The sequence below is a fragment of the Gregarina niphandrodes genome (genome assembly GCF_000223845.1).
Source record: "Gregarina niphandrodes unplaced genomic scaffold scaffold00030, whole genome shotgun sequence".
Taxonomy (NCBI): domain Eukaryota; phylum Apicomplexa; class Conoidasida; order Eugregarinorida; family Gregarinidae; genus Gregarina; species Gregarina niphandrodes.
In genome coordinates, this window is record NW_011645799.1 from 91,959 (window position 1) to 108,167 (window position 16,209).

At 53.4% G+C, this 16,209-nt stretch overlaps 6 protein-coding genes across 6 annotated transcripts; 4 read left to right on the forward strand and 2 right to left on the reverse strand.

The window, feature by feature from the left end:
- Positions 1–2,050: 2,050 nt before the first annotated feature.
- GNI_124130 (hypothetical protein) lies at positions 2,051–5,421 on the forward strand (the record flags this gene model as incomplete). The annotated part of the gene is made up of 2 exons (XM_011133649.1): positions 2,051–5,319; positions 5,364–5,421. 2 exons carry the CDS (start codon positions 2,051–2,053, stop codon positions 5,419–5,421), a joined length of 3,327 nt encoding a protein of 1,108 aa, XP_011131951.1.
- A 1,660-nt stretch (positions 5,422–7,081) lies between these two features.
- Positions 7,082–7,743, forward strand: GNI_124140 (calmodulin; the record flags this gene model as incomplete). The annotated part of the gene is made up of 2 exons (XM_011133650.1): positions 7,082–7,139; positions 7,346–7,743. 2 exons carry the CDS (start codon positions 7,082–7,084, stop codon positions 7,741–7,743), a joined length of 456 nt encoding a protein of 151 aa, XP_011131952.1.
- Positions 7,744–7,787: 44 nt separating this feature from the next.
- Positions 7,788–9,035, forward strand: GNI_124150 (hypothetical protein; the record flags this gene model as incomplete). The annotated part of the gene is made up of 1 exon (XM_011133651.1): positions 7,788–9,035. The coding sequence occupies one exon, from the start codon at positions 7,788–7,790 to the stop codon at positions 9,033–9,035; it is 1,248 nt and encodes a 415-aa protein (XP_011131953.1).
- Positions 9,036–9,363: 328 nt separating this feature from the next.
- Positions 9,364–10,848, forward strand: GNI_124160 (hypothetical protein; the record flags this gene model as incomplete). The annotated part of the gene is made up of 1 exon (XM_011133652.1): positions 9,364–10,848. One exon carries the CDS (start codon positions 9,364–9,366, stop codon positions 10,846–10,848), a length of 1,485 nt encoding a protein of 494 aa, XP_011131954.1.
- Positions 10,849–11,001: 153 nt separating this feature from the next.
- On the reverse strand, positions 11,002–11,457 carry GNI_124170 (40s ribosomal protein S13; the record flags this gene model as incomplete). Its single annotated transcript, XM_011133653.1, has 1 exon — positions 11,002–11,457. One exon carries the CDS (start codon positions 11,455–11,457, stop codon positions 11,002–11,004), a length of 456 nt encoding a protein of 151 aa, XP_011131955.1.
- A 784-nt stretch (positions 11,458–12,241) lies between these two features.
- On the reverse strand, positions 12,242–16,021 carry GNI_124180 (AAA domain protein; the record flags this gene model as incomplete). The annotated part of the gene is made up of 2 exons (XM_011133654.1): positions 12,242–15,600; positions 15,703–16,021. The coding sequence occupies 2 exons, from the start codon at positions 16,019–16,021 to the stop codon at positions 12,242–12,244; spliced, it is 3,678 nt and encodes a 1,225-aa protein (XP_011131956.1).
- Between the last annotated feature and the right edge of the window lie 188 nt (positions 16,022–16,209).

Consider the following 16,209-nt stretch of genomic DNA (forward strand, 5'->3'; position numbering starts at 1 on the left):
CCCCCCCCCCCACGATCGCGATCGAGACGCTCCTGGTACGTCTCGTCGTTGATTAAAAAGTAACTAACTTCCCGCGCACACCTGCGACGTTTGCGGCAACCAGACCACGCCTCCGCGGGCGTGGTCGTGGAAGCGACCCTCGGCGAAGGCCGGTCACGACAACCGGTGGTGGAGGACGGTCGTGATCGCGGAAACGACGATCGACCCTCCATGTCGCAGGAACGATCGACCCTTGTCTCCGCTCTTGCTGCATCGCCTTGTCACTATATAGCTGTGTAGGTCATTGTCGACGCGCCATTGCTCCCATTCCCGCGCCCCAGCGCTACGAACTAACCCATGTAGTCGACTGCTTCAAACAATCAGTCGGTGCCGGCCGACCGGCCGCAATGCTGAGAGACACCGTCTCCAGTACCTTCGTGTCCAAACCTAGGTCTCTCGAAACTTCACCACTCTCACATTCACATTCGCATCTCCCGTACTCTCTCTCCCGCACTCTCTCTCCCGTACTCTCTCTCTCCCGCACTCTCTCGCACGGCGTTACGTGGCCGCTGAACACGCGTGAAGACAGCTGTTGTCCCGTGGTGTAGAACCTGACCAAGACACCTCTTGAGCGACGGACGCTGATCTTGGTTTGTAGATCTTCTAGTTCTGCTCCAATGTGTATTACTTCCACCTGTTTTTCGAGACCCGAACCTTCAGGTTGTTCCTGATCCATTCTGCTTGACTTTCGGAAGCTGTCGGTTGGACAGGATGTGTGAAAACAGTCAGCAAGAGTCCTATGATAAAGCTCCGACTGATCTTCGTCATCCCCATTGCTTTGACTATAACTGAACAAAACTACACTTGCAGTCTTGTTTACTTACTGAAAATAAAAGCGCCAGACACAATGTCCCCGAGATGGTCACCCAGTCAGATCAGTCCAAACGTCACTCTTTTAAAGGCTTGCGGGGAGTAGCAGGGGGAGGGGAGGGAGGAGTACCTCCTGCTGGCTATCGGTGAGGGTCGGCAGTTGACAACACCGGCTTCGGCGGAGGAGCCGCAACGCCACCGGAAGTAGGCGTTGCACAAATGACGTATATGCAAAAATTAGACGCGGTTTACTTGCATGCGGATTGGTGTCTGACGCCTATCGGTCGAACTATATTCGAGAGCCAACAGTTCGATCACTAGTGCGAAATTGGATGAACTATTGTCACCAGACGAGTGGACAAAGTTGAAGGAGATAACCGTGTCCGATTTGTGGGAATGCGAAATCATTTACGTGGAGCTAGCTGCGATTATTTCAATGTTAGTTAACACTCCCTTTGGTGATATATCGAGTGCGGGGAAGGAGACGGTGCGGTTAGGTAGCTGATGGATTTCTGCGTCGACAACTTGCCGTGCGTGCCTCCTCGTACCGCGGAGAGACTGGAGTGCTTGAAGGCCCGGCGGATGCCGCTGTCGGCTTGCCAAAGCAGGCCTTCAAATGGCTGGACAAAGACCTGGTCGACGCGCCATTTGCTGAGCCTAGCTGATAAATATCCGGAGAAAATAACAGCTAGTCAGAACTACAAGCAGCAGCTATAAAATTTCAATTCCTGAACTTGTTCGATTGATGTCAAGATCAAGACGGGACCAGCTTAAATACCTGCACAGGCCCTTTGAAAAGCGCCGGTTAACGGACCAGCCAGTTAACGGACCAGCCGGTTAACGGTTAACCTGCGATAATCCAAGACGCACCTCCGCCGTCTCTGGCTAGCTGCTGGCATGCCTACGTCCTCGTACGGTGGTCCCTTTTCTTGTCGACACTGTGCTCCTCCCTTATTGACGAACTTCTGCGCTCCCTTGAGGCAGTCCCGTCGTGCCACAGCTGCCACACCTGTCAGCGCGTGCCCCGTCATCGGAGGCGTCGACTTTCCCTCCAGGGCCACTTCATGGCGGCGAACACGGGTCCGCCGTAGCAACATCTTCCAGTCGAGGCGGCGAATGGTGGTAACCGTGCTGTGGTTATCGCAAGCCGGCACAACGATGCCGTTTTAAATTTGGGAGGTGTGGGATGTTACTAGAAGCAATGAGGTGTTTAATATGCGCTCAGAACCGACATTGTATTGTAGCACACGGCCTGCTAGCTGTCGGGTCGCAGCCAGCACGGTCTGAGCCGGAGCCGCCTCACGAATTGAAGAGTACTGGGATTAGCGCCGGAGTGGAGGCGGGTGTTGCGCAAGGGAAAGATGCAAGAGGCGTTCATTTGAGTGCTTATCCAACTCGGACGGCTCTTGCTCTCACTATATTCGAGAACGATCAGATCGCTCGTGCGAAATTGGATGAACTATTGTCACCAGACGAGTGGACAAAGTTGAAGGAGACAACCGTGTCCGATTTGTGGGAATGCGAAATCATTTACGTGGAGCTTGCTGCGATCATTTCAATGTTTGTTAACACTCCCTTTGGAGATATATCGAGTGCGGGGAAGGAGACCATCTGTCAATGGCTGAACCGAAAGAGGTGGGGATTGATGCACAGAAACTGGGTGACTGGGTGTCTACTCCGACGTTCAACTATTCCTGTGAGGAAGTTGATAGATTTTTGCGTCGCAACATTGCCGTTTAGACATGAGCAGAAGCTGGAGTGTCTCAGGGCCCGTTTTGTAGAGTCTAAGTACTGGACCAGGGCTTCTAATGTTCACACGAGAGACTATTGGTTAAGCCGGCTGGATATACTGTCAGATAAAATCACTGCAAGTCAGTTTGCAAAAGCAGTCGCAATACCTTCTAGAACACCCTATTATACACCAGCGCTTCCGGAGACAACCGCTGGTTCGAAGAAGCAGGCGTCGTTTCCGAGAATTTTGAGTTCACGAAAACACGAAGATGTATGGGTGGCTACGTCACCGATCAGACCGGTTAAGCCGGGTCCTTTTCAGCCTCCTGGCGATCTCGAGCCAGCTGCAGGAGGAGTAGTGCGGACAAAGGTGTCAGCATCCAGAATTCTGAATGTGCGAGGAGGCCCAAGTCTGGGCTCGATTGTCATCCGGCCTGAGGAGTGTATTTCGTCTCAGGGAGCTCTACCAGGTGCCAGTAGTCAAGTATACCGACGGACACCTGGCTGGTTTAGGCCGATTCTAGCGTTCTACGATGCACCTTCAGTTCCAACCGATAACATGAATGAAAAGCTGACTAAACTGTTAGGTGGAGATTGGAATAAATTGGAGGGAATGAAAGAGGCGGATGTTGATGCCTGTAGTATCGCTTATTTAGAGCTAGGAACCATTATAGAATATTATATGCATTCCGCTTTTGGTACTTTGAGTGCGGATGTACGGGAAAAAATATTCGCGCCACTGGTCAGGGCAGGACTCGAGCCGGCGGCTGATGGGTGGATTACGGGATGTATATTACAGTATGCTGATGTGCCAATGGAAGATCTAATCACGTTCTGTACAGATGATTTGGACTACAAACCTTTCTCGGGAATGTGGATGCTCCAGTGTCTAATGCATGAGGTCGGACGCCGTAGCCGCTACCGACCAAGACATTGTCCGCATCCTCGTGCACGTCTCACCCAACTTCTTGCGGGACAGATTAACAAGATTTCAGTTCCCGACCTCATCCGATTGTTATTAGGATCAACAGGGCAAAAACAGACTTATGTCCGGAAATGCTTTGAAATGAACCTGATGATGACGGGCCCGTCGCCGGCTAAGCGGCTTTCTACTAGGAAACGGAAGATGCCGGAAGGGAAGATGCCGGAAGGGAAGATGCCGAAACGGAAGATGCCGAAACCGAAGATGCCGGAACGGAAGGTGCCGGAACGGAAGGTGCCGGAACGGAAGATATCGGAAGAGAAGATACCATCTGGAACGAGAGTTCAACGAAACGTCGGGCGAGATCCCGATAGAGTAAATGCTGTTACACAATCTCGATCTCCCCTGTCGTCTCTGGTCGAATTCAGTAGCCCAGAATTATCCATGGAGGTTAGTCGTTGGTCATTTAAAAACGGCCGTGATTTATTGCAATCCAGAGCGGTCGACGAACATTGGCAGGAGCCAATAAAGATGAAGCGTTCAACGTGTGCTCCTAACGAACGCTCCTTTGGTACAATTGGTCTGTTAGCTATCGGTGAGGGTTGGCAGCCGACAACGTTAGGGGCGTTCTCGGAGGGGTTGCCGCGTGAAGTGAGAAGTACTGGAATGTGTGCCGGAATAGAGGCGTGTGTTGGGCAAAGGAAAGGTGCGGATAAAAGAAGTGTTTATTTGAGTGCGTATCGAACTCGGACGCCTCTTGCTCTCACTATATTCGAGAACGAACTGGTCGCTCGTGCGAAATTGGATGAACTATTGTCACCAGACGAGTGGACAAAGTTGAAGGAGATAACCGTGTCCGATTTGTGGGAATGCGAAATCATTTACGTGGAGCTAGCTGCGATTATATCAATGTTTGTTAACACTCCCTTTGGTGATATATCGAGTGCGGGGAAGGAGACCATCTGTCAATGGATGGGTGGAAAGAAGTGGAGAAGCACGCACTACAGTTGGGCGACAGGCTGTCTTCTCCGACGTTCCACGATTCCAATAAAGAAGTTGATGGACTTTTGTGTTGATACGCTGGCGTATGTGCCTACCAAGTGTGTGGGGACGTTGGAGTGTTTCCGGGATCATTCTGCGTCTTTAAGGGAGTACGCGGCGAGGGCTGGAAGGGTTTCTGGTAGGAGCTATCTATCAGGCCTGCTTGAGAGTTTGTCACGTAAAATTACTGTAAAAGAGTATGCAGAAGCAATCGGCTCAAAAGTCGGAAGAGCACCGTATCTTAGATGGTTGTCTATGGCATCGCACTCCATCGCACCACCCATTTCGGGCCCAGAAACGGAGGCTGCATTGATCGGGCAATCGCCTGTATTTGCGATAACCCCACCCACCACAGCACCGCCGACTACAGCACCGCCGACTTCCGATCCAGAACCGGAGGCTGCATCGTTCCGGCAGTCGTCTGGATTGTCTATCAGGCCGAAGGAGTGGGCTGCCGTACGTAAAGGTCGAGTATATCGGCGGACACCGGGCGTCCTAAGCCATTTTGGTCTGGATATATTATATCCGAATAACGACGTGAATAAGAAGCTGACTAAACTGCTAGGTGGAGATTGGAACAAGTTGGATGAAATGAAAGAGGCGGATGTTGATGCGTGTAGTATCGCTTATTTAGAGCTAGGAACCATTATAGAAAGTTATATGAGAGACGGTTTTGGAACTGTGTGTGCAGACGTACGTGACAGTCTTGATGCGGTATTGACCAAAGCAGGATTTATCAACGTGACTTCTGGGTGGATTACGGGATGTATATTACAGTATGCTGATGTGCCAGTGGAAGACCTAATCACGTTCTGTGCAGAATATTTGGACTACAAACCTTTCTCGGGAATGTGGATGCTCCAGTGTCTAATGCCTGAGGTTGGACGCCGTAGCCGCTACCGACCAAGACATTGTCCGCATCCTCGTGCACGTCTCACCGAACTTCTTGCGGAACAAAAGAAAAAAATTACAGTCCCCGAACTCATCCGATTATTGTTGCTATCAAGAGAGCAAAAACAAAGTTACGTCCGCCACGGTCAACTCGTTGAACTGAGTCCGGTGAACGACCCGTCATCCAGGCGGGTTCCTCTCATTCTGAAACGAAAGCTGTCACAAGCATTTACAGAAATTGCACGAGCCAATGTCCAATCTTCGACTAAGGTCCAATCTTCGACTATGGTCCAATCTTCGACTATGGTCCAATCTTCAACTACTAAGGCCGTACATGCCCAAGTCGAAAATCATAATCCCCATTTCTTAGCCTCAAAGCCTGAATCCAGGCCAGAGCAAGATCCTGCACTGATGTACTGCCACCCGAACGATGTGATCGAATTTATAAATTGGGTGGAATCGGGTGGTGTCTGAAATGATCCAATGGCACCGGATATGCTTCCGCTTCTTTGGCAAAACAGTTGCCTTGCGACCGAACCACGAGGTTGCTACCGAAACTGCTTTATTCCGTCTATCTGATTAATCAAGGCGAACGAGCGAGCGGGCGAACGAGCGAGCGGAGGAACGAACGAGCGAGCGAATGAGCGAGCGGACGTGCGAATGAGCGAGCGGACGGGCGAATGAGCGACCGAGGGGACGAGCGAGCGAGGGCTAGCGCGAGAAGCCGTTATGCTACGTGCGTACTTGGCATTGTGGATAGCTGGAGTGTTCCAGGGGACTGTCTGTTTCGGGGGTGTTGTCTAAGTGTTAGGACTCCCCTTGGCATCGGGGGAGGCCCCCTCGTGCCGCCGGATAAGTACGTACGCGGCCATGATTCCGAAAACCCGGACTACTTGTGCACCCTGGCTAATACTAGCAGAAGGGTAGGGTCTTTATAGGGGGGACTCGGAGGCAGGACAGAACAGTCCGCTTCCCAGGTGTACTAAAAGGCGCAGGTGGGCCGACTAAACCAAGGCCGTGCGTTGCTTCTCAACCCGCTGGCTGGCAAACGTCAGTAAGTATGCCGGCGAACGCAACATTTTCATGACGAAGTTCGCAATGTTATTGACGTGAATGAGAAGCCCGCTAAATTGTTGGGTGGGGATTGGAACAAGGATGGTTGGGTGGAACAAGTCGGAGGATATAGTGGAAGCGGATGTTGAAACGTGTAGTTGAAGAGCAAGTCGGGAGGCGAAGAACCGAGTCAAGTGGCCGATCTTGATGGCACGCATAATCCTTGTGGAGTTACGCGGGAGCAAACTGGCGGAAGTGGATCAAGGCAACGTCGACGAGCGGAATCCCGTCGGCCCCCACAAAACGTGACACACATCCGTCGATCGCCTTGGTAATTTTTAAGCAGAGCATTCCAACTTCGAACCTTTGGCACCAGAGCAGAGCAACTTCGAACCTTTGATGCAGCTTCGAACCTTTGGTACCACGCAGCTCAACATTCCAGCTCAAAATCAAGGACAACACACAGGATGCACGTCTAGGCCAAGAAGGGGGTGTCACTGACAGCCATAAAGGCCACGTTGGGCTGGCCGGGATAGTTACGGCACAACCGTTGAGGTCCCGCGCGAAAATGGTCGAAGAATATTTTTCCCGAAAATGGATATCGAGGACTATCGGGCAGCTTTCTCTTTGTTCGACATTAACGGAGACGGGCGTAAGACATCCTTGACCTCAGGCTGTGGATGCTGGGTAGATGGCGGAATTTGTTGATTAGCACACACATCTTTGCACCTGTTTCTCAACGTGTCCGGAGTTAACGCAACCGGAATTAACGCGTCCGGAAATAACCGTGGCGGGAGTCGGCGCGCCCGAGGGGGTTGAGCCTGCCTGGGGTTATGGTCCGACATATGTTTGTTGTAGATATAAGTCCCTCGGAGTTGGGTGCTGTAATGAGATCTATGGGTCTGTATCCGTCGGAAGGCGACATCCAGCAAATGATCGCTGGATTACCGAACAAGGAGATTGCTTTCAATGACTTTGTTGGACTGGTGACGAAGAACGTCGCGGGAACAAGTTTGCAGGACGAGCTGGAGGAAGCCTACCAGATGTTCGATCGTGACGGGAATGGTCTAATAAGTGCTTCCGAGTTGCAACACGTCTTAAAGCACTTGGGTGAGGACTTAAACGATGACGAAATAGCTGAATTAATTTGCGGCGTCGATGGTGATAACGACGCTCAAGTTAACTACTCGGAATTCATCAACCTCATGACTTCCTCGAATAGACCCGCGACGGCCGCTTCTGGTGATGACTGGTAGGCCATATGTGGTAAAGACGTGTCGGGGCGGAGCATTATAAAAATATGGGTAATCCGAGAGGCCGAAGCTTGGGTCAGAAAGGAGCTGAAGATGTGCTTGCTCGGGGCTTGGACATACCAACGATCAGGGATGGTCCACGCTGCGCTGCACGTGAGAACCGCTCGAGCCGGCACCCCGCTCGCAACTCGGCGGGCGAAGACTCCACGACGAGCGACGACTCCTCGGCGAGTGATGACTGTCCCCTTCGACTCGACGCGTACGACAGCTCCAATACGGCCGAGGTCCTGCGGTTCCTTGCTGCCCACAACGCCACTTACCCTGATCTCGACCGCCGGAATTTCGGCCAAAGACGCAACGGGTTGGTACTCGACGCTGCCCCGCAGACGGAGGAACCTCTGAGCACTGCGGCGGGGCTGCTTTCTAACATTTCCAGTTTTTGGAAACGGGACATCGTCAGCAACCCCGTTGCTGTCACGGAATCACCCGCCGACGTCATAACGGTTGCCGACGTCGTAACGGTTGCCGACGTCGTAACGGTTGCCGAGGCGATGAGGAAGCAAGTCGTTCCACGGATACAAATCACACCGCCGACCGGGTCTGTGCCCGGGTCGGATGCGTCCCTAGCCGGGTCCAGTAAACCCCTATGTGGCAGTCCGGTAAAGAAAATGAGTCGAGGGAGCTCTCTCCCCTCGATGAGGCGTGCGCTGGACTCGGAAGACGGCGGCTATTTTGACGCTCTACCACTCGTGCCAGAGACGGGCAAGGTGTCATCGAAGACGGTAATCGATGCGAAAGGCGAGAGTGAGAGTGCGGTGGAGAGGCCGATGAAGCGGACAAGTTCTTGGGAGTTTCTAAGTCGTGTGGTGGGGCGATATTGGGCCAAGTCGGGACCAGCGACAGGGCCGGCACCGGGGGGGCCAGCGTCGCGGCCTGCGGAAGTGGTTCAGGAGATCCCGACACCACACGCAAAGTATCCGGTGGCCGAGAACTTCGGTGCAGCGCCGAGCGCCGAAGGGCCAGCACCGGAGCCATTGGACGTTATCTTAGCGCTGCTAGAACGGGACGTCGCGCGTGCCCGCAATCCTCGAGAGGCCGGTACCCTCGCCAACGAGCAGTGGAAGGTACGACTCAACGGCGAGGCACTCCGCGGCAAGTACTACTATCCCCCTTCCATTGCGCCTCACCGACGAAGCCGCGTCGTAGACACATCAAAACTCTTCGTCGGCTGGACACCCGAGTACTCATACAGGCACCAGTACCGACAACGACACACCATCCGTAACTCAGTGTAACGCACTCTCCCTTCCATGGTCTCTTATCTCGCTGGCTACAAACTTGACCTCGGTATATATAAATTGGCACACCAACTTGGTGTACAAGCTCTCAGTCCGTAGCCTCCCGCTTCTCCGTGTCGGTACGCACACGTGTGTGTGCATACCGACACGTGACTTCAATTTTCTAAGCAACCAATGTTTTAATTCTACGTAAGGTATCGTTTAGTCTTTACGCCCACCCAAACATACTCCCATCTTGCATACATGCCGCACCACCAGCCAGGGAACGGCTCTGGCGTCGGTACCGGTCAAATTGAGTGGGCACGGCGGGGACATAAAAAATCGGATGAGGACGGACACACCGGTGACGGCGTACTCGAAGGAGCAAAAAGCGCAGGGAGTGGTGCTGCCGATAGCTGCTAGACTGGAAGCAGTCCTGCAGAAGGAGCGGGAGAAAAGCCTTTCAGGAGTTCCGTCGCAGAAACTTGTTGGTGCTAAGCCCGTTTCCCGGGAGAGCACTCCTCTGAAAACCGCTTCACTGAAGACCGTACCTTTGAGTCGGAACCCATTGGGCTCTGAGAGGTACGAGCTGCTTCGCACTCCGGATGCCGGAGCACCCCGGAACGAATTTTTCACTCAGGGGCCCTTCGTGAAAAGCGAAGATACTGTTAATGCCGGACTGTATAGAGGTCTTCCTGGAACGGCTTTCGTCACGGATACAGCACCCTCGTTGGAAATAGAAGATACCGATGGTGATGAGTATCACTACGAGGCTAGTGTAACTGAGGCTAGTGTAACTGAGGATGAATGCGAAAATGAGGGTCAGGAATATGAGGGTCAGGAATATGAGGGTCAGGAATATGAGGGTGAAGAGTCTCAGAACTCTCAGTATACTGGTGAGTTCAATGGCCAAATAAATGATGCCCCTACTGGCATTCAGGCAGGGAGATTCATGACCAATCTGAGGCATAACTTAGACCACATCTGGGACAAGGTGAAGGCCGGTGGCGAGATATCGGTCCCGGAGACAGGCGCCCCTCAGAGGACAAGTCAGACGAGATCCGTTGACGTGTCTGAGTGGAGCGAGTGGGAGTGGCTGGATAGTCCCTCTGAAACACACAGAATCTTCTACTACGAAACCACGGAAATTTGTAAAGAGTATTACTACCACCCGGAAGACGCAGAGACCCCTCTTCCCCATGGGAAGCAGAATGAATGTGACCAAGATGCAGACAACCAACGGGGGTTCTCAGCCGAAGCATGCGACGAAACCGCGTTCGAACAGAACCCTCCCCACCACACAGAGAAGGACGTTCAAGACGGAGGCGAGAGCGAATGTGAATGCGAAGGGGAATGTGAATGCCAAGGGGAGTGTGAATGCGACGGTGAATGCCAGTGCTACTATCAGTGTGCGTGCGAAGGCGAATGCGAATGCGACCAAGATGAATGCAACGCCGCAGACGATGCTGCAGACGATGAAGAGGACGTAACTGCCGAGGAAGGTGAGCACGAGGAAGACTGGGAAGAGGAAGAGGAAGAGGAGGAAGGGGAAGAGGAAGAGGAAGAGGGTGAGGAAGAGGAAGAGGAGGAAGGGGAAGAGGAGGGAGAGGAAGAGGAAGAGGAAGAGTGGGAAGAGGAAGAGTGGGAAGAGGAAGAAGAGGAAGACTGGGAAGAGGAAGACGAGGAAGAGGAAGAAGAGGAGGAAGAGGAAGACTGGGAAGAGGAGGAACCTTCCAAGACCGCTCCCGCCCCCAGCAAGTGGATGCCTTTGAACTGGCGGTACCAAAGACCGTCGCACCGCCATCGTTACCAGATTCTGCAGTTGGTGTAATTTTTGTCTAAGAGTAGTTAGTTAGTGCACTGTTTCAACTTGGAAGAGTTAGCTCCACTTGGTGGGAGTTAAACTTGGTTGTGTCGACAGGGGGGGGGGGTTGTAGTCACAAGGTTGTCTGCGGGCAAGGTTGAGGTTGGAAAAAAGTCGGGTTTAAGCGACGATGGCAGAGGCCTTGGCAGCGGTGTACTTCCAGGTGGCAGGGAGACGGCGTCTGCTTCTGTAGTAGCGGGCGAGTCTGTGGATCTTGGACTCGGTGAGGCCGACGCGATACTTGCAGGATATATCACTATGGGCTCTCTCGAGGTGCTTGCGCATGTTGACAGCCTTCTTCATGAGGAAGTAGAGGTCCTCGGGCACTTCGGTGGCAAGTCCTCTCTTTCTCAGGATGCGGGTGATCAGGGTACCAGTGATGGCCTTCACACGGGGTACTGCCTGGGAATCTCTCAGAGCCACACCAATTTGGGAAGGAGTCATACCCTTCTTGGCCAAGGCCTCGATGCAGGTGATGACTTCGTCAGCACTCACCTTGGACCAAGTCGGGGCATCACGACGATATGGGAGCGCAGAGCGGGCAATGCCCTTCTTCTTACCGTACATGCGAGCCATGTTTTTTCCCCCGTAAAACCTCGGTAGCCCCCAGCCCGAGGAACAAAAAAAAAAAAAGACAGAACAACACCAACCTTCACACCAAGAATAACCCCTACGCCGTCTCTGTGGCAGCATCATAGGTACTCCACCATCGCTGTGGAACACACTTGAGAATTGTGAGCATTAAGAATACCAATACAGCCTTCGTCTCAATACAGCCCGCCTCGTATCTGGAATGTTTTTGACGAAATTGGCAGTTTGGGGACAGTGAAATCCGTGTCAACAGCGGGCAATTCGAATTCCACGAACGGGCCGTCAGACAACGGCAATTTCATGTCGTCGACCAACTCTTGGGCTATGTCACGATCGTCTAAAAGATGATTCCTTGTGAAAACGTTGCTTTACTGATGTATGTCGCTTCGCCCGAGTCCACAGAAATTTCTACGTGGGTGATGTGTGACCGACTATGCAAGCCTACCAAACCTGCCCGTGGGCATGCCCAAAAAATTCGATAGATCTTCAATGGCTTTCTGCACGCATTCTACACAAAGCAGGCAATAAAGCAATCCGCATTTCATTGAGCACACACGTGTGTGCTTCGATGTGCGCTGCATAATTAAATCTGTATTCAGTCGGATGGCCTGCTGGACGAATAAAGACTTCTCCTTCTTAGAGGAACAAAGATTTCTGTCGCTCCTTGAGGGGGCTGGATTCGAGCAATAAGTCTTCAGCACTAGAAGATCCGCAATGATTTTGATGGTAATGTTCGGTGCGAACTCATTCGGTCCGCAGTGCAAGCACTCTATAATTCCCTCTTGCCGCCTCGCGCTCTCCGTGTAGGGATTCGCGCTTGCATTTGGATACCGCGATGCTCGTCGTTCCTTACGTTGTCAACTTCTTGCTGTGCATATCCGATTTCATTATGTTGCCCTCCTCCGTATTCCATCTCGTGCGCGTTTGGCGATCGGTGGTAGCTTTGGTGGTCGTCGTCTTCATAAGGTTGTCGCGAGTCGTCTGGATGATACGGGTAATCGTACGACTGCCGGGGGCCAGACAAGCGGACATAAGGTTCGTCGTAAGGCGCTTCGTCGTAAGGCGCTTCGTCGTAAGGCGCTTCGTCGTAAGGCCCCTCGCTGAACCGGTCGCGACCTGCATAACCTTCTTGGTATCGTACGGGCCGGGATTCTCCGCCGGCGTTCTCGGCCGAACTGTCATCTTGGTTGTACAGCCCTCTCCTCGGCCGTCGGGCAGACGCGGGTTCTTCCGCTTCGTCGACCGGTCCTTCACGCGGAGCGTAAGTTCTAAAGGACGTACGAGGCGGGTGCCGTCCGTCTTCTGCGCCATAACGTCCGGATTCTGGGGCATATCTTTCCTCTTCCCGGTCGTAGCGAGCCTTGCGCCGGCTACGCTCTTGCGCGGCATCATACTTTTCATCCGAGCGATACTGCCCCTCTGCCGAACCGTACTGCTGGCCACTCGGGCCAACCCGATCATTCGTCCACCCATACCGCTGACCGACATTCTGATACCCTTCTGCAGGATACGGTTCGTCATAGGTTTCAAATCGGCTATCATACGACATGTCGTGTGGATACGCTTCGCTCACGTCGGGCAAGGCCCTTGAACTCGGCCTGTAAACCTGGCGCTCAGCTGCTTTACCAGAAATCGGCAGCCCACTATATTCCGACAGCCTACTATATTCCGGCAGTCTACTATATTCCGACAGCCTACTATATTCCGACAGCCTATTATATTCCGGCAGCCCACTATGTTCCGACAGTCTACTATATCCCGGCAGCCTAAGCTCTTGTTCCCTGTAGCTACCGTACTGATAGACACGATCCCTCGGAATGTAGTAACGTGACTCGTAATCAAAGGGAATCTCCTCTTCCAAGAATTCTCGGTGGGAGGGCAAGCGGTTACTGACAGCACGTCCACTAGGATCACGTCCGCTCGGATCACATCCACTAGGATCACGACCATCGTAATCACGTCCGCAAGGATCGCGAGAATTGGGATCACGCCCATTGGAATCACGACCACCGGCAGCACGGTCGCGGTCACTGGGAGCACGACTTCCAGTGGCCGCACGGCTATTTGTCTCATTAGGGTCTTCGGGTTCAGCATCTTGGAGAGGGTACCGTTCGCTCAGGTCGGATTCGGGTGAGTCGCTGACAGATGGATGTTTGCCGAACGGGTTGCTCTGGACATTGCGCGGCGGTGGCAGTACCGGGGCACGCGTCAGTTCCCAACTGCGTACGGCGCCTGCAGTGCGCAGCGGTACCATTACCTGGTCTGTGCTTTTGTGTTGTACGGTGTCGTGACCTCCCGACCGAGGTCCGGATCGAGGTTTCGAGCCCGGGACCTCGGATTCCGGGGTCTCAGTTTCCGGCACCGGATGCTGAGACCGCGATATTGAGTTAGACTGCGCGAAGTCTGGGTGGGCGAAGCTTGGGTGTGCGGATCGCGGGCGTTCTGTCATGTGCAGACCACGTTCCAGTCCTTGGTCGATGGCGTCGAGTGCCTGTGCGTGGTGGTCCGCATCTTGGAGACGAAGCGCTGCAATGCGTTTAACCCATTCAGGTTTGATGAGGTCGGCCACAGGCTTAATGACCCCGTGTGACTCGAAGATTTTGGTGAGGGATCGAAACAAGGGTTCCCTGGTGCAGAGAGTTCGTCGGTCCCCGATAACGCAGACGTGTCGTTTGGCGCGTGTAACAGCGACATTAATCCGACCACGGTCTGCAATGAAACCAATATCACCAGAGTAGTTGGATCGCACCAGAGAGATGAGTACGGCATCGGCTTCTTGGCCCTGGAAAGAGTCGATGGTGCCGGCGCGAACTTGATATGTGCGCGACCAGGGGCAATCGTTCAACAGCTTTGTGACATACTCCACCTGCGCCTTGTACGGCGAAACAATCATAACGGTCTTGCAGAAGCCTTTCTTCGTGCCATCCAAATACGGCAACAGTACCTGCTCGATGTACAGGATGCAAAGGTGCGCTTCGAAGAAATTGCGCAACGAAAACTGGCTGTCACCGCGGTCTTCACGGAAGTCAGGACTGGTCTGGGTGCTGATGAAAACCAGCGGTTCGATTTCCGGTGCTATCACAATGTTCCGATTAGCATCGGCGGCTCGCAATTGCTTCTTGTAGAATTTGCGCGAAGACCAGAGCGAAATTTTCTCGTTCGAGCGGTATTGGACGTCGAGGAGCGTGTTGAGCTGTTTGAGCTGACGCAGACAGCGTTCGAGGATGCTTTCCTGGTAGGACTGGGAGCGCGCAAATTGTGTGTGCACAGTGGGTTGCAATTGACACACGTCTCCGGCCAGAATAGCTTTCCTGGCGCGATCGGAGGCAATGAGTGCGTCAACGGATTGGCACTTGCCGGCTTCGTCGATAATGACCCAGTCGAAGGGTTGTAGCCACTCCTGCGCTCGTACACCGAAGCAGGTGCTGAAGACGACACGGTTCTCGGCATCAAGCTCTGCGTAGCCCTGTGTAAGTAGGGCGAGTCGCTCCTTTTCTAGAGCGTCCTGGGCGGTGTCTGGTGGTCTGGGCGCGTCAAGGTTCCCCCAGAATCGTTGTTCGAGTTGCTGAAGTTTCATTCCTATGGAGGTGTCGCAACGGACGAGATGGTCGACATGTACTTCTTGTGCGGCGCCATGGCATCGTGAGATGCTGCCGCAGCGCATGGAATGTCTCATATGTTCCGTCTCGATGCATGCACTGAGTAGACTGTTCGTGGCTTCATTGGTTGGCGCGGTCACGAGCACCCGATTTCCGAGCTTCCGTAACACGTTGATGATCACAGCTAACAGACGTGTCTTCCCGGTTCCGGGGGGGCCCTCGATGATGGCAATGGGGTCTGCGCGTAGTGCGCGTTCGATGGCCTGGCTCTGCTTTGTGTTGAACAGGTGTTTGGCTGGGTCGAGAAGAGGCGCGACCCGAGGGTGTGTATGCACACGGAATTCGTCAATTGGCACGTAGGTAGGCATCCGCGGTGGGGTCTCCAGTAATAGTTCTTGCAGCGGTGAGATTGGTTTGGGAGTAGACGTCAAGACGCCGACATAGTCCAACCGCGAAGTGCTCGTGGTCGTGTCCTCGCAGCACACAATATCGAACACATCTCCACGTGCAACCGACATGCGAGGACGTACTAACACACAAACCCGCGCCCCCTCCGACGACGTTACCTCGCCCTTTAAGGGTGTCCCACGCGCGTCCGAGAAACGCCGAAATTCACGGGCCGCTGGGTCACATGCCCTAAACAATTGAACCTCTCCACCACGAGGCAACGGCCGAAATTGAGCCAACTCTTCCGCCTCCAACGTCAAACGCAAACGGTCATACTGCCGCTCCAACTGTACCACCCGATAGCCCAATCTACACCATGCCTCGCGCCCCGCACACACCAATAACGTCTCCAACCGATCCTTTTGCAACTGCAACGCGTAATCCAATTCGTGCCGCTCACACTCGCTCCATTGCAACAACGTCCGCTTCATCCCGTCCGTCAGATTGTCATTACGCATCTCCCCATCGTAGAACCACTCGGGTGGCACACACTCCTCACTCATGCCCCAAATTACAATTCCCCACACCCGTTTCTCGCCATCCTTCCCACCGCGTTTCTCGCTACCCTTCCCACACACTCTCGCACCCTCAACTCACACTCATTTTCCATCCACTTCGTGCCCGCCCACTGTCCACTCTTGCGCCACTTATTCCACACACCCTCTTTTTCACATGCTCCCCTCCCCTCCCC